The sequence below is a fragment of the Maniola jurtina genome, chromosome W, assembly GCF_905333055.1.
Source record: "Maniola jurtina chromosome W, ilManJurt1.1, whole genome shotgun sequence".
NCBI lineage: Eukaryota > Metazoa > Arthropoda > Insecta > Lepidoptera > Nymphalidae > Maniola > Maniola jurtina.
In genome coordinates this window covers 5,207,011-5,228,919 of record NC_060057.1, presented here as the reverse complement: position 1 = coordinate 5,228,919, position 21,909 = coordinate 5,207,011, and the positions used below count along the sequence as shown (strand labels likewise).

The window sequence follows — 21,909 nt, the reverse complement described above, 5'->3', positions numbered from 1 at the left end:
GCACTTGCGTGTGAAGCACCCTTCAGACCACATCTGCAATCAGTGCGGCTACTCCTACCTGAACGAGCTGGGCCTCCGCTCGCACTTGCGCAGGATTCACCGCTTGGACAAAGTCGAGGTGAGACCTTGCCGCTACAGTACTACCACTATGCCGATGTACCTGCGCAGACAGCAAGTACACGTCATACATGACGCACTTGCGTGTGAAGCACCCTTCAGACCACATCTGCAATCAGTGCGGCTACTCCTACCTGAACGAGCTGGGCCTCCGCTCGCACTTGCGCAGGATTCACCGCTTGGACAAAGTCGAGGTGAGACCTTGCCGCTACAGTACTACCACTATGCCGATGTACCTGCGCAGACAGCAAGTACACGTCATACATGACGCACTTGCGTGTGAAGCACGAAATAGAGGATGGAACTCCTCAACGGGTAACAGTAAAACGATCGCGATCAGTATAATAGCTTAGTAGAAAGTAGACTCTTAGGTTGAAATCTATAGAGTAGTCAAAGTGCGCTCTATAGATCTCGGACATAGTGACAATACAACACATTTGGTAAGTATACCACCCATACTTTGTCTATGGAATAGGTAGGCTATACTAGTGTGAAATAATGGAAAATAAGTTGGAATTTTGTTCCAGAATCCAGACGGGCCGCTGTGCGAGGAGTGCAACGTGCGCTTCGCGAGCAGTGCGGCCTACAAACAGCATCTGAAGGTTTCGCCCAAACACTTCACTCCCGAGTAAGTTTCATAAGTTTAATTATTACTAGCTGATGCCCGCGACTCCGTCCGCGTGGACTTACGTTTTTCGAAATCCCGTAGGAACTGTTTGATTTTCCAGGATAAAAGTAGCCTATGTGCTAATCCTGGATTTTGTGGTATCTAATCAGTAACCATCAGTACTATCACTCGTGTTGGTCTGTATGTCTGTGTGTCACAGAACGCGGCGAGTCAACCAGGCGGTGCCGCCGCGCTGCTACAGCAAGGGCAGTGGTCGCCACAAGCGGAGGCGGGGAGACCCCGCTGACGTCATCACTTGCGAACAGGTGAGTAGCATCACCATCCTCTTCCCCCCTCGTGTGTCCCCTTGTGTGTGGTGTTCCCAAGTAAACAATCTGAGATTCACTATTATTTTTATAATAATTCGTCGACGTAGTCGAAGTAAACGTCGGGCGAGTTTCCATCCTTACGTCGTCGACATTCCATGTACACGCACGAAACGTTTTGCGTCTTCATTCCTCATACGCATGGCTAAGGTTTGGAATACTCTTCCGCGATCTGTGTTTCCTACCAATTGCAATCTGGGTATCTTTTAAACAAGAGTGAATAGGCATCTTCTAGGTAAACGTGTCCCATCTTGGACCACATCGTCACTTTCCATCAGGTGTGATATTGGTCAAGCGCTTGCCTATAATGAATAAAAAAAATCAAGCCATTCTACAATGCAGCCCTTTGAACGAGAAATGACATTTTGCTTTTTACTATACTTTAAAATTTTATGATAGTGTTCTGCCTACACTTCAAAGAAATTTCTGAATATTATGTTATACTAGCTGATACCCGCGACTTCTTTCGCGTGGATGTAGGTTTTTTAAAAATCCCGTGGGAACTCTTTAATTTTCCGGGATAAAAAGTAGCCTATGTGCTAATCCAGGGTATAATCTATCTCAATTCTAAATTTCAGCCCAATCCGTCCAGTAGTTTTTGCGTGAAGGAGTAACAAACATACACACACTGTGACGTTTGGGGGTCGGTCAGTGGTGAAGAGATTAAAGAAACACCCCAAAGTCAACACAAGAATTTATTTAGTAGTAAGTAGGTAGGGTCGTAGGTTTTCGCGGTTGTCACTACAGTCTCTAAGGCTTGCAGTAGGCGGTACTTCCCTGCTGTGCCGTGCGGTGACGTCCCGGAGGTAGCGGGACCCGGCGAGATGGTCTTCGAGGGAGGTGGAAGATGCGCTGGTTGGTGCTCGGTGGCAGGCCGCCGGCCAGGTGCGGAGAGGTTCGTGGCACCAGAAGAGGGTGCCGCGAGGTGCGCCTGGAGGTTCGTGACACCAGGAGAGGGTGCCACGAGTAAGCGTGCCTGGCGTAGACCAAAGGAGCACAAAGAACTTCGAGGGGTACCGGGAATCTTGAGGGTCACAGTGAAACCCGTATAACGGGTTTACAAGATCACTGGAGTAGTTGGTAGTGCAGGTAAAGGGATATTGTGTTCCTGTATTACCAACAGGAACACGTTACCTTTAGATATGTTCACTGCGACGCGTCTGACGTGAAAAAAAACGATTCCAGCGTCACCCTAACCCTTCCTGCGCACGCGCCGCGTGGCAGAGGTGCCCTCCTGCTTCAAGCGGCCGCACGGGACAACTCGTCTAGGACGTAGTGGTGGCGGGTAACATTGTCCGTCAGTATTATGTCATGCTTTGAATTATTTATTTAAAAAAATGTAACGCCTGCACAACGTTACAACACACACACATACAAACTTTCTCCTTTATAATATTAGTGTGATTATTGTTTCCAGTGTGGCATCGAACTCAAAGACTTCTTGCGGTATACATTCCACTTCAAGCGCGAGCACCCCGACAAGAACCGAACGCAGTTCTCTCCCAACAATCAGAAAGTGTTGTGTGAGCTGTGCGGAAAACACTTTCAGGTGAGACTCTCTCTCTACCTTCAGGACTCATTCGCACGAGAGCTTTTTTAACGTCCTTTAAAAAAGCGTTCAAAATAGAACAAATGCATTCCCAAGTATCTCCGGCGGAGTCGCGGGCATCAGCTAGTAAACAATATAATGTTTCTATTCTAGTCACCACACCATCTGAAATACCACATGACGAAACACACGGGCCAGAAGGACTTCCAGTGCGACGTGTGCGAGAAACGCTTCCGGATCAAGGCCTTCCTCGACAAGCACAAGGAGACGCACATGGCGATGACGGTGCGGCGCCTCTACACGTGCGCCGTGTGCGACAAGAGCTTCACTTGCCAGTCCAGCCTCAACCGACACGTGTGGGTGAGTGTGGCGAGCACTTTACTCACTCCCCCAGTCTCAAACAGAACTAGTAAATGTAGAATATGGATATTGTACGTGTTCCTTATTAAATAAATAAATGATATGACCAATGAAACTCGTCACAAAGGTTATACAAAACGTTATATTAGGCACGAAATCGGTTAAATATACCTAAACTTAGATAACGCAGCATAAATGGCCGTAACCGCGACTGGATGTCCGTTCACCTCGGAGCAATCGAGAAAACTGAGGGGGGTTGGCGGTTGCATCCACATAAACTCAAGAGAGTTTCAGGATGTCGAGTAATAAATGTAAAACTAGTCTTTGGTTCAAAAAAAGAAATAAAAAAAAAACGTTAACATTGTTTTTTTTTTTTTGCACAGATCCACAGAGGAAAGTCCTTCAAATGCGAAATCTGCGAGAAAGCGTTTAGCAACGCCTCGGAACGCAACTGCCACGTGTCTCACGTACACATGAAGGTGCCTTGGCCGAAGCGAAACCGCGGCCCCAACCGAGTCCGACGACCTTCCTTAACTAAACACGAGAACTATGACGAATGACGTTCTTAAGTGCAGTGTATAGTGCAGTAAAAGTGATGTCAAACCAGTAGTCATACATTTGTAACAATTCCAAACAATGTGACCCAATTTATAACACCATAAACACCAAGACTCAGTGTGACTGTGGCGGCTTACACTCATGACACTAATAATGGCATGCGACAGAGTGGCATACTGAAGATAATTCCTAGAAAATCCTTATATAATTACTAGCTGATACCCGCGGCTTCGTCCGCGTGGATTTACATTTTTAAAATCCCGCTGGAACTCTTTGATTTTCCGGGATAAACAGTAGCCTATGTGTTAATCCGGGGTTTAAAAAATCTGTCTCCATTCCAAGTCTCAGCCAAATCCGTCCACTAGTTTTTGCGTGATTGAATAACAAACCTCCAAAATCCACACTTTCACATTTATAATATTACTAGAGGGTGCCCGTGACTTCGTCCGCGTGGATTTAGGTTTTTATAGATCCCGTGGGAACTGTTTGATTTTCCGGGGTTAAAAAGTTGTCTATGTCGGTTACAGGGACGCAAGCTACCTCGGTACCAAATTTCATACAACTCGGTTAAGTGGATGGGTCTTTAGGAATCCCGCGGGAACTCTTTGATTTTCCGGGATAAAAAGTAGCCTATGTCCGTCCCCGAGATATAAGCTAACCCTGTACCAGATTTCGTCAGAATCGGTTAAGCTGTTGGGCCGTGAAAAGGTAGCAGACAGATAGACAGACAGACAGACACACTTTCGCATTTATAATATTAGTATGGATAGTATGGATTAGGATGAAATACATTGACATTGATGAACATAACATTTTGGGAGTGTGAAATATTTCTTTTACGAGCTAGAACATTGCAGTAAACCTTGAAAGAAAAATCCAAAAAATGTTTGTTCGTTTGGTTACAGCTTACAAACTATTTTATAAAACTGCGATGTTCTAGCTCGGAAAAGAAATATTTCATACATACAAATTATGTACGGAACCCTAAAAGAGCGAGGGCCGACTCGCACTTGACCGGTTTTTTATAACACAATATGCAAATATTAAAAAGGACTAGGATTTATACCACCAAGCAATGTATGTATGACAGTGGCGCCGATTCTGTTTTTCTCTAAACTAAATTTAGAGTATCTGCATCTTTTTCTTTTTAATATTGCTAAAAAAGGATGGAACATGAATTTTACATTCATTAAACTCTAAATTTTAGTGCACGCCACAAATTTAAACAATAGGCTCGCGACTGGCAGCTAAAGTCACGACGTTTGACAGCTCTAAATTAAATTTAAAACTGTCAAACTATGGCTGTCCTTTTCATATTACATTAGTATAGAGGATGCAAACACTCTAAAATTTAGTTGTGCTCAGAATCAGTACCAGTGTTAACAATAAAATGAGAAAGCATAACTTTTTGCCTGGTATTTTGTATGTAGCTTGTAGCTATTGCGTATGAATGTAGACCCGCTATATCTGTAAATAGTTTTAAGATTATTCAATTATATCATTCTTATAAAAATGTTTTTCATTTTAGTATTAGTTCATATGAACACAGAAATCCCCACAGTAAAGGCGGAAATAGACAGGTCACTTGAGGCCTGCAAACAGAGACTTGAGGGTCAAAAAAACAGCCCAGCAGTCCAACTTCTGGATGCCAGTTACAGAACGTTCCGCCTTAACAGGGCTCTCTCCGTCACTTACTCCATACAATCGTAGTTCCAATTTCATTTGAATATTAAGTAACCAAAGTCCATGAAATTTTGCAGACATATTCTAGAAACTAATATCTGTCTCTGTGGTGTTTTAGATTTTTCTAAAAATATGTAGTTTTAAAATTACAAGGGTTAGAAGATTTAAGACCGCGTAACTTTGAAACCGAATATTTAAACAGAATTCTGGAAAACCACAGGTATAGATATTAGTTTCTAGAATATGTCTGGAAAATTTCATGGACTTAGGTTGCTTAATATTCAAATGAAATTTTAACTACGTTTGTATGGGGCGAGTGACGGAGAGATCCCTCTTAAGAGGACAAGATTGGCCAGCATATGGTAATACCACAGCCTTGAAGGGATGTCACATCGCTGGATGTGCAAAGCCTCAACTGTTAAAACATTTACGGTCCTCAAATCTGTTCATAGTCCATGGACTGATCGCAGATGGAAGAGATATGAAAAAAAAATTGGTTGTCTGTAAAGTCGGTTTACTGACGATAGTTGAACGTGACAACAAAGGCCGATTGTGCTTCTTTGTCGCTCGTTCCGCGCTCTCGCTTGCACTTCAGTCTTCAAGCCTTTCATGGAACGCCTCAGAGCGAGGTAACGCCGTATGAGTCATGTTTTTTCGTGCATGCAGCCGGCTCTATCGAATTATAAGACGTTGTCACGTCAAAAAATTGCATTAGGTTATAATATTCTCGATGATACTCGTAACCACGAATTTTTTTTTAAAGATGCCATGCTAATCATGACTAATATTCCCCTATCCCCTCCAATTAAGCGTAAAGCTTGTGCCAGGAGTGGGTACGACAATAGCGCAACGGGTGGGGTTTAAACCGCCGACCTTTCGGAATTCAGTCCGCTCCTCAACCGTTGAGCTATCGAGGCTCAAATCATCCGTGTGGTTTTAGGTTTTTACAAATCGTGTGGGTCCTTTGATTTTCTGTGAATAAATTAGCCAGTCTGTCTCCAAAATTTCGTCAAAATCGAATCGCGGATGGTCCGTGAAAAGGTAACGAAAAGACAGACAGAGTAGGTATAGACAAACTTTCGTATTTTTAACTCCCGACCCAAAAAGTGGGGTGTTATAAGTTTGACGTGTGTATCTGTCTGTCATCATAGCTCCTAAACTAATGAACCGAATTTAATTTAGTCTTTTTTTTGTTTGAAAGGTGGCTTGATCGAGTGTTCTTAGCTATAATCCAAGAAAATCGGTTCAGCCGTTTGAAAGTTATCAGCTCTTTTCTAGTTATTGTAACCTTCACTTGTGGGGGGTGTTGTTTTTTAATTTACACTTGTTAATCTAAGTTGCCCAACTTGTCCCATTACCCTTGTCTATAAAAATTCAAACAGGATTTTCGCCGGGATGAAGTATGACCTACCAAACAAAGAAGAATTATCAAGATCGGTGTGCCTAGTGGGAGATTTTTAACCTATTCGATCGCGTAAAAGTTAACTGCGTATCTTCTTGTCACTAGATGGCGCTGTTTCAATTCCATACAAAACGCAGTTAACTTTTACGCGATCGAATAGGTTAAAAATCTCCCACTAGGCACGCAGTTCATATTTGGCAGAGTAATCGCGTAACACACATACAAAAAAATATTGTCGAATCGAGAACCTTCTCTTTTGAAGTCGGTAAGTATAAAGTATATTACTAAGACACAGAACTTTATAAGAAACTAGACGAGGCCCGCGACTTCGATCCGCGTGGATTTCGGTGGGAACTTTTTGATTTTCCGGAATAAAAATTGCTTACGTCAATTGCAGGGACGCAATCTACCTCGTTACCAAATTTCATACAAATCGATTAAGCGTATGGGTATTTAGGAATCCCGTGGGAACTCTTAGATTTTTCGGGATAAAAAGTAGCCTATGTCCATCCCCGGGATATAAGCTAACTCCGTCCAAATCGGTTAAACTGTTGGGCCGTGAAAAGGTAGCAGACAGACACACTTTCGCATTTATAATATTAGTATGGATACTGTAGTGCACTTTTTCATGTAGGTAAGTGATGGGGTAATTGCGAATATTTAGGGCCGGCACACATATGGCGGAGCGCAGCGTTGAGCATTTTTCACAGTCAAAATATTATCGACATTGTCCTCATTGAAATAATATCTAAAATCAATTGTGCATCCGTGCGGATACTCGCGCATCCGCGCGCAGTCCCGCGCGTGCTCGCGCATTCTCTACTTGGAATTCGGGTAATGTGTCACGCGATTAGAAAACTTCGCGGGCATGCTCTGCGCTGCGCTCCGCCGCGCTCCGTCATATGTGCGCCGGCCCTTACTCAATCCCCTATCACGAACTATGCTTGCATTTAATTTTATGTCATTGGGTTCTAAATAAATGAACATTTTTTTGTTATTATTTTTTTATTGAAGAAACAATGTTAATGAAAGAAAGAAAGTAGAGACATGTTTGAATTATTTCAATTAAGAATGCCTAAGCTAAAATTATTAATTACGTATTTTTTAAGTGTTACTAAAATAGGTAGGATTTCAGTTTATTGTTTCGCATTTCGTAATACTGCATGTAATTTCTGCAAATCCACTAATTTCTTCTCTAATTCCGTTTTACCCCTGTAACAGAAATAAGTAGTTGGCGTAGGATGATTTTTTAACGAAAAGGTCCATGGACATGACAAAATAATGAATTCTTGACATAACCCGCTATGTTATGGCGTCGAAAGCCGCCACTGAAAGTTTTCTATTGAAACAAGACAGCGTGGTGACCCAGAGACCAACAATCAAGTACTTATAGAGAGCGTTTTAGACATAATACATATACAAGAGTACATTAAAAATTTATAACACCCCCGACGAGTGAAGGTTACAGTAATAACTAGAAAAGAGCTGATAACTTTCAAACGGCTGAATCGATTTTCTTGGATTATAGGCACGTCTATCCTAAAAATCGGAGTTTTAACGACACGACAGAAAATGTTCCCACCTAGAGTTCTGTTCTATCTGATAACCCTACTTATTTCTTTATTTCTTTCTTTATTTGCATTCATGTCTTCATCATAAAAAATATTATTACAACATGAAGCCCCGTCAGTTTAGAAACTATAGGTATGTTGTCATAAGAATGCCTACGCCATATAATCAAAATAGTTTTTTTAAGAAACATCTGATACATTACACAATCTCTAAAATGTTTTCAGGAATTTCTGGGTCCATGTTCTCAAGGGTATTTTTAAGTTGGTTATTTTCTTCTTCTAGTCTCTCCGTTTCGGCCAATAAATTTAACAAAACTTTACTCGCTTCTTCTGTCCTGAGTGTCATCTTGTCTTCGTCCTATATAGATATAGCATAATTTTTCGTAGACGTATATAATAAAAGTAATTTATAAAGACACGTAGTTCATGGTATTCATGTTTATAAACAAAGTTGAATCAACGTGTTGCTGAGAAGCTAGCAACACTACGTATTGCACAGTTGATCACTGCATGGAGTGCACGGTGACAAGCTCTCAGCTGCGGGGGTGATTCACTGACTCAGTTTTTAGCACTAAATGATAGCCACCGAACTCATTTTTTTTATTCATTGAAGGTTTTCTACGAAAAAATATTTTAACTCGGAGAAGAAGCAATTTTTTGGCGTTAGTTTTTTGGGTTTTGGCGACCTTTTTTATCTAGGTAGGTATGACGTAGCCTAAGGTAAAGCACGCCGGCCTAGGACGGTCCTATTCATCATTCTTTTCATCATTTTTACACTTACGTAAACATCAGCGAATTGGCGAAATTTTTCAAAAATCTCGCACATTTTCTCCTTATATTCAGTTCTGGAAATATTAAAATTGATTTCAGAGAATTGATTTAAGAGAAAATTAAAAAGTAGATTTTATTTAAAACTGCCCGCAGCTTCACCCGCGTGGATTGGTCAGATCGCCTGCAGCATCAAGATTGAGGAGTTGGAATCCAAATTTTTTATCGAACAATGTCACAAAGTTCCTCTATCGATTAAAATAAAAATCAAATCGATTCAGAAATCTCGTAGACATCAATGCATAGGTAGAAAAACACAGCTCTTCCATTTTTAAAGTCGTTTAAAAAAGTAGCCTATGTTACTCCTTGGTAATCCTCAACTTGTCTGTGAAAGTCCCGTCATAATAAGTTCAGCCATTCCGAAGATTAGCCTGTTGAAACAGACACTCATTTCAATTTTATTTATTAGTCTAGATCAAACTATGTTGAGAAGCTAGACTATAGTACGTGGCCCTTTTGATACCGTACTGCTTGAGGACAGTGGACATTAAGGGACTGGACGTAATGGACCACAGGGGCTTTGACATACTAGACTTTTTAAGAGACAACGTTTTCAGTCGGAACGGACAGTGGACTTAATGTGAAATAGACTGCATGAAAAATAAAATTTAATCATACTTACATGTCTATATCCACAGCCATTTGCTCTTGTTTATATAATCTTTCCAACTCTTCATTTTCCTCGCCTATAGTCTTAATCATTTCGTCGAGGTCCCTGCATTCGCACTGGCATCCCTCAAGGTTAATTTTTAAACCAGCTATTAAAAATAGGTAGGACGTAGTTACTCTTTGCAATTGAAATAAGAAAACTCAGTGACGTTTTTGCCTATTCATAATAAAATTACTTATTAACCTTTCTATCTAAATACATAAAAAAATGAACTGTGACAAACTGGTATCCTTTGAATTATTGGAAGCGAAGACCCGGAAGGCCATTAAAAAGATGGGAGGACGACCTCGTGTGAAAGTTTCGGGTAAGACTTGGAGTACGCTGCTGGCTAGAGATACATGGAATATACTACCTAATGGAATACCTACCTTTTATCGCCACTGGCGGCCCTTACACAGAAGTTAAATGAATTAATTGCATTGTAACATTATTTCACTTCAGATGATTAGGTACGTTATTTAAAAACTGTTTAGTGTAGATATTAAGTACTTAAGATTTAAGAATAAAAATAAGAAATTAACTAGAGTAAAACTAACGTAAAACTTAATGTAAAATTAGTCCGTAAGGGATAAAAAAAAAGCTAATAGTATTATTATTTGCTATAAAATTATACTAACCAGTTTCTTCTTTTAGCGCTTTTAAAGCATCATTAACAGAGCAAGCTTCGCGCAATGCTTCACGGGTTTCATCATATTGTCGCCTGATGTTTTCGTCTAACTCTAACGCCAACAAATGCTATAATGAAAAAAAACCTTAGGTATAATAACCCAGTTGAATACCTACATGTAAGTAGTAAATATAAAATAATGTTCAACAAATATTGAATAAATAATAATATTATGTTCGACATCGTTTATTTACGTAATTATTACATGGTTATCGAATGTCTGCTTTATTTCTTCCAAACTGTATTCTAACAAAACAGTGCTGATTTGTGTTTCGTTTGAAGAACTCATTTTAGTTTTTTGAAAATTTTTTTTTTTTTAGTACTGCAAAATAAAATGATCCCTGATCCCAAGTCTCTAATTATTATTCAAAAATTTTTTTTCTCTCGTCTGGCCATTGGCTTTACAAAGATTAGCCAATGTCAAGTTTGTAGTTGGACTTCGTCTGTGTTGGTGTTAGCTGGCGGGCGTGCTCTGCCTTTTTGCAGTGTTTTTTTTTTTTTTTTTTTTTTAAAACTGACTGGAAAGCGCTCTAAGGGGGTGCCGTGCGTATGTCGGCGAGCGCCGGCACAGACGGGGTCCATACTTGTATAGTTTAACCTTGGATGAAGGATTATATATCTCTATGAGTTTAACTAACTTGTTAGGTACAAATAACTACATTCTACAAACTTGACATTGGCTAATCTTTGTAAAGATGTTGTAAAGCCAGACGAGAGAGAAAAAAAATTTAACTTGCTTTACGGCTCTGGGTTCTAGCTTTTTTGAGCCTTCACTATGTCAAGCTTTTTTTCACAGTTCAATGTTCACTTACCTTTAAATTAAGAACTAAAATCTAAAATCGTACTTTTTGACATGATATTTGACACATCAAGTTTAAATGCCGTGGCCGCGTGAGAAGTCATTTTTTAATCATTTTTAGGGTTCCGTACTTCAAAAGGAAAAACGTTCACTTTGTTGTCTGTCTGTCCGTCCATCCTGTATCTCAAGAAAATCTTGGGCAGGTAGGTAGGCCTTATTAGCACAAGTAAAGGAATAAATCCGAAAACCGTAAATTTGTGGTTACATCACAGAAAAAAAATTAAAATGTGTTTCAATTTTCAAACTAACTATACCAAGTGGGGTATCATGTGGAAGAGCATTACCTGTATATTCTAAAACAGATTTTTATTTATTTTTATGCATAATAGTTTTTGATTTATCATGCAAAATGTCGGAAAAAATACCTGAGTACAGAACCCTCAGTGCGCGAGTCTAACTCGCACTTGGTCGTTTTTTTTTTTAAATTCAGATACAAGTTAGTAGTCCTTGACTGCCATTTCACCTGGTGGTAAGTGATGACTGATGATGCAGTCTAAGATGTAAGGTATGATGTACCTACACGTATGATGCCACGCGGCTATAGTAAGTACTAAATTATAGTGTCTTTGGCTATGCGCCATCATAGCGCTATGACCCATACACAACGCTTCTAAATTCTTCCGTTTCTTAGTAAGTAAGTAATTGTTGCTTACATAAGGCGGTGGCTACTAACAGTGGGAGTACAAACATCATTTGATCTCAATTAAGTAGATTGCCAGGTCATATAACCAGAAAGACGTATTAATTTAATGTGGACGGCAATTTCCAATATCGTATATCGATATATTGACAGTTCATAATACTCGAGACCAGAGGCGGTCTTAGCCATTGCGAGGCTCCGGGCGGCAGGTCTTGCGAGGCCCTAGTTTGTTCTTCGTGAAAAGTATGTGATGCGAAAGTAGGTCTGTTTGTTTGTTTAGGTATTTTTCATGTTTGAGGAGAAATGCTAAAGTTATACAAATAAATAGAGTTTTAAAATATTTTACATTAAAAGATTGACAAAATTAACAAATACAGAGATGATAAATATTATAATTGATATGAGTGGCTTTTCCTAAGACTAAAATCTTTGATTAAAGCGCAATAATCTAACGAATGATAAGACAAAAGATCCACGTATATTTACCTGCTTTCTTTTGATACCTCGTTTCCTTTTTGAACTACCTGACTCAATTTTTCTGCCGGCATCACGATCACGCGAACTCATTTCGTGAATCTTGTTTTGTTTCGCACAAACAGTCAGAAATAATTTTTAAGTATCACACAGTTTTTTTTACTTTTACCTTACTCAATACTTCAAATACTTTAATTTACACATTTCCAGCTCACTCAATACTAGAACGTAATCTTGGATACTTAGAATAAAACTGTAACTGGACGATTTCTGTACATTTGATATACTTTGAAAATTTTACAAATACAAATACAAATAATTTATTTCCACAAAAGATTAATAACTAAGTATGATTAAACTTACATCTTATTAAATACCTACAATCCTAAGTACCTACAACAAAGTGAACTGTAAGCATATACAATTAGTAAGATAACTTAGTTATTAAGACAATTTTGAGTGTTGCAAGATCAAGGACTGGCTATCCTAGCTAGATTTTTATATCTGTGTTAAGGATAGCCAGCCCTAATTTTAATCGCAGAAAGTATTATTATCGATATAGATCCCAAACAATTTTTTTTAGAATTTTTGTCTGTCTGTCTATCTGTCAGTCTATCATCTGTCTGTATCATGCGAAAACTACTGAACGGATTTAAATGAAAGGTGCACTGAAAGTGCTTCGGGTTAATATATAGGGTAGTTTTCATTCCAAAAAAATGAAGGATTCTTCGAGATACAGGATCAAACTTTTTATCGATTTTACTCAATAACTCCGTCAAATTTAAACCGATTTTCACAATTCTTTTTTTACAAAGGTATAGTACTGTCAGGTTGGTACCATGTAAGGTTGGTGAAGATCTGATGAACAGTTTCGGAAATAGAGGCTGGAACTCCTAAACGGGTAACAGCATAACGATCGCGATCAGTATAATAGCTTAGTAGAAAGTAGACTCTTAGTCATAACTAGTTGACCCGCCCCGGCTTCGCACGGGGAGTCTACCTGTTCCATAATACCACCCATATTTTGTCTATGGAATAGATAGGCTCCCTGTGCGAAGCTGGGGCCGGTCAACTAGTATTCAATAAAATTGAAAGATATGTAGCGAGCGCAACTTTTTTGTTTAATACAGATAAAAAAGAGAAATATAAACGAGCTCAGCCATAACAAAATTTTATGTTTCAAAGCACCTCACTCTACTTTTCTCATATTTTTTATCCCGGAAAGACAAAGAGTTCCTAGGGGGATTTTCAAAAACTTACCATGTGGATTAAGTTCCGGGTATCAAATAATATACAATAAAAGCGCGAGCGAAGCGAGCGCGAAATTTTTGATATATTATTTACAAAAAAAACCATATTAATATTAGCCAAAGTCCTTTTCAGGGCCCATCTTCTTAGCTAAAATTTGGTATAATTCAGAGATAGCTTGCGCACAGATACTTTATCCCGAGTTTCCACGACGTTTTTTAAAACCCGAATCGATGGGAACGAAGTTTCGGGCATCAATTAATACAATATAAAAGCGCGAGCGAAGCGAGCGCAAAATTTTCGATATATTTAAATAAGAGAATGGTAAATTCGAGCCTTCAGGTCCAAAATATTGAATTCCTACAACGATGAATTCTTATAATGTTGAATTTGTTGTGTGAATGTTGAAATATTTGATTTATCGTGCAAAATGTCAGAAAAAATACCCGAGTTTGGAACCCTCGCCTCGGTGCGCGAGTCCGACTCACAATTGGCCGGTTTTTTTTTGTGAATTACGTATAAGCATATGCGAATTAAAAGCTTACTTTTAAGATTCAACATTTAATTTTGGGAATTCAAATTCAACATTTTGCGAATCCAACATTTTGGGATTTAACATTTAGCAACTCCGAAATTCAACATTTTGCAAATTCAACATTTTACGAATTCAACATTTTAAGCCTGAAGGAATTCGAGAATTAGTCTATTTTAAGCTTTCTTTGTCTGGGAGTTTGAACCCCCAAAACCTTACCAGTAACAATTTTGTAACTCATACTACAAGCAAAATAATTCTAAGGTGACAAGAATTGACGAACGAAATAAAATACGGGGATTGCCCGAGCAATGAATTAGTTAACTAACTTTATTTTAATTTACCGTTATTTAATAACCTTAATAAGTAATTAAAGATCAGAATCAAAAGTTTTAATTAAAAAATATGTTTAAAAAATGTATATTTTTTATAATTTGCTTGGGTTGTTGCGCGAGGCCCCTGCAAGAGCGAGGCCCCGGGCGATTGCCCCGTTCGCCACCCCCTAAGACCGCCACTGCTCGAGACCTTACGTGAAGTCAAGTTTACGAGATAAAATATTAACGGCCGTTTGTTTTGATATACAGTAATTTATCTTATCTTATCGTAGGTAAGTAGGTAATTGAGCGACCAACAGTGGTGATGTAGACTAGCTATCCGTCCCGCCTTCGCTCAAATGTTAAAATTCTTAAAACAAAAAAAAAAATCCGTAATTCAACGAACTTTATTATATTGTAAACTCAATAAAGCTGAAACGGATTAGGTAGGTAATATGTTCAATTTGATTTAACAAAAATAAAAATAGAGTGTTCCAATGGGTCACTTAAAAGTCTATGGAAGGGTAGGTATGTATTACCAAAACATACCTTTTGTTTCAGTGTTTAATAACATGTGCTGTGCTGATATTAGCCGCGGGCGCAGGTCATCCCATCGGCTTTTCAGCGGTCGCCCTTCCACAGTTACGAACAGAAAACTCCACTATGAGAATTGACGATGAAATGGGCTCTTGGATTGGTAAGATTACTTAAATAATTGTCAAAAAATGTATGGTGTTTTTGATAAATAACAACATTGAGCTTCAATAGCTCAACGGTTAAGGAGCGGACTGAATTCCGAAAGGTCAGCGGTTCAAACCCCACCCATTGCACTATTGTCGTACCTACTAGCACAAGCTTTATGCTTAGTTGGAGGGGAAAGGAGAAAAAACTTTGCTAAGTGACTTATCTACAGATTACAAATAAGTAGAGTGAATATTGAAAACGAACGAACTGATTTTGATGTAATTTGGTAGGTAGAGTTTGGCTAATGAAAGATGACCCTCGGCTTTTTTCCAAATTTTTTAGTGGGCAACCCTAAAACGTCGATTGACGTCATCCATTTCTGTAAGTATGACAATTTATTTTTGATACTTGGTTTAATTCGTAAAAGATATTAATATTAATTATGTTTTCTAAAACCATGTCGCTTATTAGCACATAGCTTTTATTATATTACGATTGTAAGCGATACGATATTACATCATTGGTTATGATTTTAACACAAAAAATGTTTCCTTTGCTAATATAACTAACTAGAAGATATATCAGGCCCGTCAGTGTCTGAGAATCGAACCCCCAATCCCTTGATGAGTTTTTAAAATCGTAGAAGTTTGTGAAACCGGATATGTGTGAAAAGATTTCTAATCTGTAAATTAACATTTAAAAAATTAAATAATTGCAAGTATCAAATTAAGTTATTAAAATTTTTTCACTACTATAAGTTTGAGGATGCCCTCCGATTTTTTTTTAAATTTGCCGGGCGATTTCAGTCTCATCTTCATTAGCCAGACTCTAGTAGGTACCAAGGTACAGAAATAGTTTGTATCCAGGAGACTTTCAAAAAACTTAACCTTCAAGGCCTGCGCACATTAGAGGACGGGGCGGCAGAAGATTTTTAATTTTTCAATTGAATTTAATATTTATCCAATCGTAATATCAATGAGAAAACTGCGCTGCAATGCTCCGAGATCAATCACCGCGCATTATTTCAATTGGATAAATATTTTTAATTGACAAAAAAATCTTCTGCCGTCCCGTCCTCTAATGTGCGCAGGCCCATATTTTCTTTTTAACCGACTTCAAAAAAAAAGGTGCTAATGTAGAGTCACAAACAATATTAAGAGTAGACGGTTCGTGCGGCTAATTGGCACCGGCTCCAAAAAATGTTAATATAGAACTAACATTAACTCTTGTACACATAATATATTCGGTAATAAATTAAATATTTTTTTACTTTATACTATTTGCCTATTTAAGTCGGTTTTTTTTTTGATTTTTTTTAATTAATTTGACAGCAAGTATTCACTCGGCGGCCACACCACTCGGCTCCATGTTGTCAGGGCCGATTATGGAGGCGATAGGACGGCGGCGGACCCTGCAGGTTTCCACGCTGCCGCTCGTGGTCGGCTGGATACTCATCGGCACGGCCTCGCACCACGCGCTGCTGTTGCTGGGGAGGACCGTGTGCGGATTCGCGGTCGGCATTCTTGCGGCACCTTCACAAGTATGTACGGTCGGCCTCAGAATTCGAATAGCAATTCCGCGAAACTATTGCATCAAAAATCTGTTGCACTTATGACCTTTTTCTATAAACACGCCACACACACCTAACGCATATGCATAACCGTGCCACGCGAATATGATCATTACGGTGCTAAACGATTTACGGCTTTTGACTGTACCTACCTATTTTTTTTAATACAAATTAGGCCTTGACTGCGATCTCAACTGATGGTAAGTGATGAGCAGTCTAAGATGGAAGTGGGCTAACAACTTATAAAGGGTATGGCAGTATCATTAAACCCATACCCCTGATCGGTTTCAAGTTTCAACACGGCATCGCGCCGGAACGCTATATCGCTTGGCGGCACGGCTTTGCCGGTAGAATGGTAACTAGCCATGGCCGAATCCTCCCACCAGACCAGACCAGAGACAATTTCGAACCCGGGACCTCCCACTTAGACTACTCCGTCAGGGAGGTCGTCAAACCTACCTACCTACCTGAACTTTATTAATTCTTTACTTTTACAAGATGCTACCCGCGACTTCGACAGCGTGAATTTAAGTTTTCAAATTCCCGTGAGGACCCGTTTATTTCCCAAAAGGATGGATACTAACTACTTCATGGCTTAATAAAGCTTATTTCTTTTGTCCCCAGGTGTACTTAGGAGAGATCTCAGAGCCTCGTTTAAGAGGTTTACTCATAGGAACACCGTTCGTAGCGTATTCCTTAGGCGTACTTTACGTATATGCTCTCGGAGGAGCAATGTCATGGCGGTCAGTGGCACACTTGTCCATAGTGCTACCGACGTTAGCATTTGCAGCTCTATGCTTCTCACCAGAAAGTCCAACTTGGCTTGCACGGCGAGGACGTTTCCACGAAGCTATGGCAGCTATGTCGAGGTTGCGAGGAGATCCTGATAATGTGAGTTGGCGTTGTTTTTTAATTTGAACTTAAATTGGCTTTAAATACGACTGATTTTAGCTCGTAACTAAAGTTAGATATTAAAGCTACCTTTAGTCTTTTTTTATGAAACGGTAGGTCCCGCTTTATAAAAATCAAGTTAGGTAGCTAGTAGACAGCAATCGTATAAAATACAAATGTCTCAAACTTCCCAGAGTTAGATACCTAGACAGGTGCTTTATGTAAAATACCTACTTTCCTGAGAGTAAATTAGGATAACGAAAGTCGATATCGATATCTAATAGATTTAAATCATAAATCTTAACACAGCATGGTTAGGAATTTTTGCCTATCAACCTATAGGTTCCTCAACACGCCCTGAACAATTAAGGTTAAGTATGATAGAGCAGACATTTCGAATCGAGTTATAGTTATTTTTTGGGTTCCGTACCTTAAAAGGAAAAAAGGAAACCTTATAGGATCACTTTGTTGTCTGTCTGTCGCGTCTGTCAAAAACCCCATAGGGTACCTACTTCCAGTTGACCTAGAATCATGAAATTTGGCAGGTAGGTAGGTTTTATAGCAAAAATCAAAAAAGTAAAAACCGTGAATTTGTGGTTACATCACAAAAAAATTGTGTTCACTAAAAAATCAATTTACAGTACTTATCACATTAACTTGCAAGTTGTAGTGTTTTTTTGTGCCGATTCAAAGCGCCCCACCGAGCATACCGGGAATTAAATTTTACATTTTGTCAAATAGTCTTCGTGTTAATGATTTAAGCTTATTTTGTGGTTTAACGACATTTTATATTGCAAGTAACACGTACATACCACGATAAAAGTTTTTTGACTGCCGATATTTCGACTCAGTTGCAGTCAGGTCATCGCGTTGACACTTGATATGTGTGCACTAACTACACACTAACATGACGCTCACTGCTGCTATCAGCGTCAATATGGCGAAAATCAAGTTGCTTCAAAGACAGGTCGGCAATCGCAAGTCCAGCGTACTTGCATTAGTAGAAGGCAGTGTTTCAAATGAATGCATAGTATTGAATATTTAACGTATAAGTAGGTACACTCGGAAAAATAATTCGCTTGGCAGAGCATACTAATGCGCGCGTATGTATAACACACAAAGATACGACCCGATGCTATCCGATAATAGATACACTCACACTTACTACACTCACTCACACTTCTAGATAACCTTACCAGTCGTATAGGGTTGCAAATTTCACATTCGTCAACATAGTTCTGATGGCCGAGTGGTAATAGTGTTGAAGTTCTTAAATATGGCGTGAGTTCTAATCCTAGTGGGGGATTGCTTTTTTATTTTTGCAATTATTTATTTTGTCTTCTTTATACAGTCAAAATTATCATACTTTCAAACAATATAATTATAAGCAAGAAAAAACAAAAATAATAACACTTTTCTATTTTAGAAGTTATTTATTTGTCTTTTGTGCAGTTCATAAATTATTATAATAAGCAAGAAATAAATAAGACGCTTGTCAGAAAATTAACACATCAAGTTAACAGAAGGTATACAAAAGAGGAAAAAAAATTGACATACTTTATCTACTCCTATTACTCCTATAGTAATTTAAAACCAATATCGATGTGAAGTATGCTAAAAGTCGGTCAAGTATGAACGTAATGTTTTATTTACGTTTTGGGTTACTTTTAGGTTTGTGAGATGAATCAACATGTTAATTACTTAGTTAGAAATCAAAATCAAATATAACTTCTAACTGCAATAACAATAACATCACTCACAAATAGAATTAAATTAATTACCTATACTTTATTTAATAATGTATAAAGGTAGGCCACCCTCGTAAGCTATTACTTTTTGTAATCGACTCGTCATGTTAGTAACCATATTCCAGCAAGTCTATGCTGCACCACAGAGACTCCCAGGTTGAAGTTACCACTTTATTCAAAGTATAATATATCGTTTACCTGTTGTTCTATTATTATAGTATTTTACGTCCATCCTTGTCCGACTCAAAAGATTTTTCATTATTAAAAATAACAACGTAATTACATCAGTCAAAGTTTATATATTTCATTGCAAAATGAAAGTCTATGGTCCTGGTGCAAACCATTCGTAATATTTTCTTCGTAATGTATTCCGGCCGCACGCAAATGCTTCCGCACAGTTTGTAGAACTACATTGTGCTTGGTCGCTGTCAACCAAATTTTTAAAAAGGAATCCACGCTATGCATTGCAACGATTTCTTGGTGGTGATGTGACTCCATCTTATAAGCTGATGGTTTGGGCCCAGGTCAACAATTGTCTACATGCCCCGTTTCTCCGTAGTGACAGACCCACAAGCGCACGGTATTCATCTGTAAATGATTATATCCTGGATTAATACATAGGTTACTTTTTATCCCGGAAAATTAATGAGTTCCACGGGATTTTTAATAACCTATATACACGGGAATGAAGTCGCGGGCATCAACTAGTATTTAGTATATTGGTTACATTGTTATATTATAATGCGTCTGATTAAAAGTATTAAATGGACTAAAAACATTACGCTAACATTTAGAAAATACTAAATGCACATAAGTAAAACCATAAACATAATTTCAATACGAGTAGGTTATATTTGTTTACTTACCGATATCATCGATTTCGGTTATCGAAATATTCCGCTCAAATAACAATCTCTGCTTTTTAAACAAAGATAAATAAATGTTCCATGGTGGTGAGAAGTTCAGTAGTTATTCAGTGTGAAAAATAACACAATACACCATAAATTAATTCACTACTAGGATCTATTAATCCGCGTGCTCAAGTTCTATTTGACAATAATTTATAAAATAGGTAGGGTAGATTTAAAAAATGGGACATCAACTTGATATTTCCATTCTGTAATCTATAGGTATACCTACACCGCATAATTTATCGTTTTGTGGGTTCGAAACATTTCAGTGATGAATAGACCTTAACTGTCTTGTTTTAAAGCTTAAATTCGTCCACATATCTACAGCCAGCACTGCAAGTGAAAACTGCTAATTAAAGTCGTGAATTTTAGACGTTATCTCAAGGTGGTTTAAGGCCATTTTACTCTGACATAATTGTGCTTCGACGATCGGATTCTATCAGCGTGGGTAAGCGGCAATACTACCTAGTGCCTGCTGTGGGGAAATCAGCGAAATATGTAATTTGTAATTATTGCAAGTAGGTATGGTGAAAAGAGACCGACAATTCATTAAAGAGAGATAGGTGTAAAATAATAAGTAAACGAGTTATGCACACACATAATGCTTCGTTGTGTTGCCTGCTTACCGATTTGTTTTGCTTTGTGTACTTAAACGCTGGACCCGCAAGTGGATAGACGAGTTTGACATTCTATGGACAATATTATTGTCTCATGATTTGCATTGGAAAATTTGTACGCTATTTAATGTTCGTGACAAATACGTATTTTTCTCTCGAATCAGACCGCATTTAAAATAGTTGATGTGATATGAGTAAGTCAGTTTTTCGTTATTTATGGGTACCTTTAGGTATAGTCTATAGGCGCTTATATTAACGACTGCCGGTCTTATAAGTATGTACTATATACATCAATATCTAGAAATCAATCTTATGATAATTTAGAAAAATTTAATCCAATGTATACCTAAATGTTGTAGATGCTAAAAAAATGTAGTCAATAGGTAACTTATTTTGATAGTCTGAGTTTTTAAAACATTTTACGATGTCTATTTTCTCTATACCATATAACCTTGCCTGAATTCCAAAAAAAAAAAAAACAATATTAATAATAATATTATTTTTATAAATGCATTTTGACATTTATGTAAATAGGTATGAAGATAATTTAGTTTGTTGTGTAACTTTGTGGTTGCAACGTGTATTTCGTAAATGTTAATTTATTTAAAACCAAATTAAAATTTATTTATTGTTATAATAAATAAAAATGTAAAGCCATATACACAAGGACGATTTATTTAAAAAAAAAAAAAAACAGTTAAAAACTTATAAGTCATACTGATACCTATCAATCGATATAAAATTATCATCCATGTGTTTATAGCTTTATATAAGCAGTGTGCCTACACATAGGTACCATACAATGTGTGATATGAGATTTAATCTGTGATTTATACAATGACCATGTAGTCCGTAATATACTTCTTTTAATATACCGTCAAGCAACCGAAAAAATTGCTATGGATACAAAAATGTACATGGCTCTCAGCTATCCAAAAAAAAAAAAAAAACTCTTCAGATTCTTAAGATCTATAAAGTGTAATTTGACTTTTATCTTAAGTCTCAAGTAAAACGAGTCGGATT

General features: G+C 38.0%; 3 protein-coding genes across 6 annotated transcripts; 2 read left to right on the top strand and 1 right to left on the bottom strand.

The window, feature by feature from the left end:
* The first annotated feature begins 2 nt into the window (after positions 1 to 2).
* Positions 3 to 20,301, top strand: LOC123879996 (zinc finger protein 91-like). Of its 3 annotated transcripts, none has more exons than XR_006799137.1 (7): positions 3 to 311; positions 645 to 745; positions 945 to 1,050; positions 2,528 to 2,659; positions 2,813 to 3,019; positions 3,403 to 3,699; positions 5,247 to 5,287. XR_006799137.1 is itself a non-coding variant. In XM_045927844.1 (7 exons), the coding sequence occupies exons 1-6, from the start codon at positions 189 to 191 to the stop codon at positions 3,577 to 3,579; spliced, it is 846 nt and encodes a 281-aa protein (XP_045783800.1). In that variant the 5' UTR covers positions 3 to 188; the 3' UTR covers positions 3,580 to 3,588; positions 20,291 to 20,301. The 3 variants fall into 3 exon arrangements, 2 of the variants coding, with proteins under 2 accessions (XP_045783800.1, XP_045783799.1); XM_045927844.1 differs by lacking the exon at positions 5,247 to 5,287 and adding an exon at positions 20,291 to 20,301 and having other exon boundaries at positions 3,403 to 3,588; XM_045927843.1 differs by lacking the exon at positions 5,247 to 5,287 and having other exon boundaries at positions 3,403 to 3,899.
* On the bottom strand, positions 7,597 to 10,769 carry LOC123879997. 2 transcript variants are annotated; one of them, XM_045927845.1, is made up of 6 exons: positions 10,604 to 10,769; positions 10,349 to 10,466; positions 9,684 to 9,819; positions 9,015 to 9,078; positions 8,437 to 8,591; positions 7,597 to 7,874 (listed from the first exon to the last, which is right to left on the bottom strand). In XM_045927845.1, exons 1-6 carry the CDS (start codon positions 10,685 to 10,687, stop codon positions 7,799 to 7,801), a joined length of 633 nt encoding a protein of 210 aa, XP_045783801.1. In that variant the 5' UTR covers positions 10,688 to 10,769; the 3' UTR covers positions 7,597 to 7,798. The 2 variants fall into 2 exon arrangements, with proteins under 2 accessions (XP_045783801.1, XP_045783802.1); XM_045927846.1 differs by lacking the exon at positions 8,437 to 8,591 and having other exon boundaries at positions 7,823 to 7,874.
* Positions 14,765 to 17,763, top strand: LOC123879999 (facilitated trehalose transporter Tret1-like). The gene is made up of 4 exons (XM_045927848.1): positions 14,765 to 14,911; positions 15,027 to 15,162; positions 16,481 to 16,689; positions 17,344 to 17,763. Exons 2-4 carry the CDS (start codon positions 15,129 to 15,131, stop codon positions 17,635 to 17,637), a joined length of 537 nt encoding a protein of 178 aa, XP_045783804.1. The 5' UTR covers positions 14,765 to 14,911; positions 15,027 to 15,128; the 3' UTR covers positions 17,638 to 17,763.
* Positions 20,302 to 21,909: the final 1,608 nt, after the last annotated feature.

What these genes read in the sequence shown, in the direction of transcription:
- LOC123879996 (XM_045927844.1), top strand. Translation starts at nt 189, where the DNA reads ATGACGCACTTGCGTGTGAAGCACCCTTCAGACCACATCTGCAATCAG. An exon ending in CCCAAACACTTCACTCCCGA is followed by an intron (nt 746 to 944) that starts GTAAGTTTCATA and finishes TGTGTGTCACAG; the next exon opens with AACGCGGCGAGTCAACCAGG. An exon ending in GCCTCAACCGACACGTGTGG is followed by an intron (nt 3,020 to 3,402) that starts GTGAGTGTGGCG and finishes TTTTTTGCACAG; the next exon opens with ATCCACAGAGGAAAGTCCTT.
- LOC123879997 (XM_045927845.1), bottom strand. Translation starts at nt 10,687, where the DNA reads ATGAGTTCTTCAAACGAAACACAAATCAGCACTGTTTTGTTAGAATAC. An exon ending in AGCGCTAAAAGAAGAAACTG is followed by an intron (nt 9,820 to 10,348) that starts GTTAGTATAATT and finishes TATTTTTAATAG; the next exon opens with CTGGTTTAAAAATTAACCTT. An exon ending in ATGGCTGTGGATATAGACAT is followed by an intron (nt 9,079 to 9,683) that starts GTAAGTATGATT and finishes TAATATTTCCAG; the next exon opens with AACTGAATATAAGGAGAAAA.
- LOC123879999 (XM_045927848.1), top strand. Translation starts at nt 15,129, where the DNA reads ATGAGAATTGACGATGAAATGGGCTCTTGGATTG. An exon ending in TGAAATGGGCTCTTGGATTG is followed by an intron (nt 15,163 to 16,480) that starts GTAAGATTACTT and finishes TTAATTTGACAG; the next exon opens with CAAGTATTCACTCGGCGGCC. An exon ending in TTCTTGCGGCACCTTCACAA is followed by an intron (nt 16,690 to 17,343) that starts GTATGTACGGTC and finishes TTTTGTCCCCAG; the next exon opens with GTGTACTTAGGAGAGATCTC.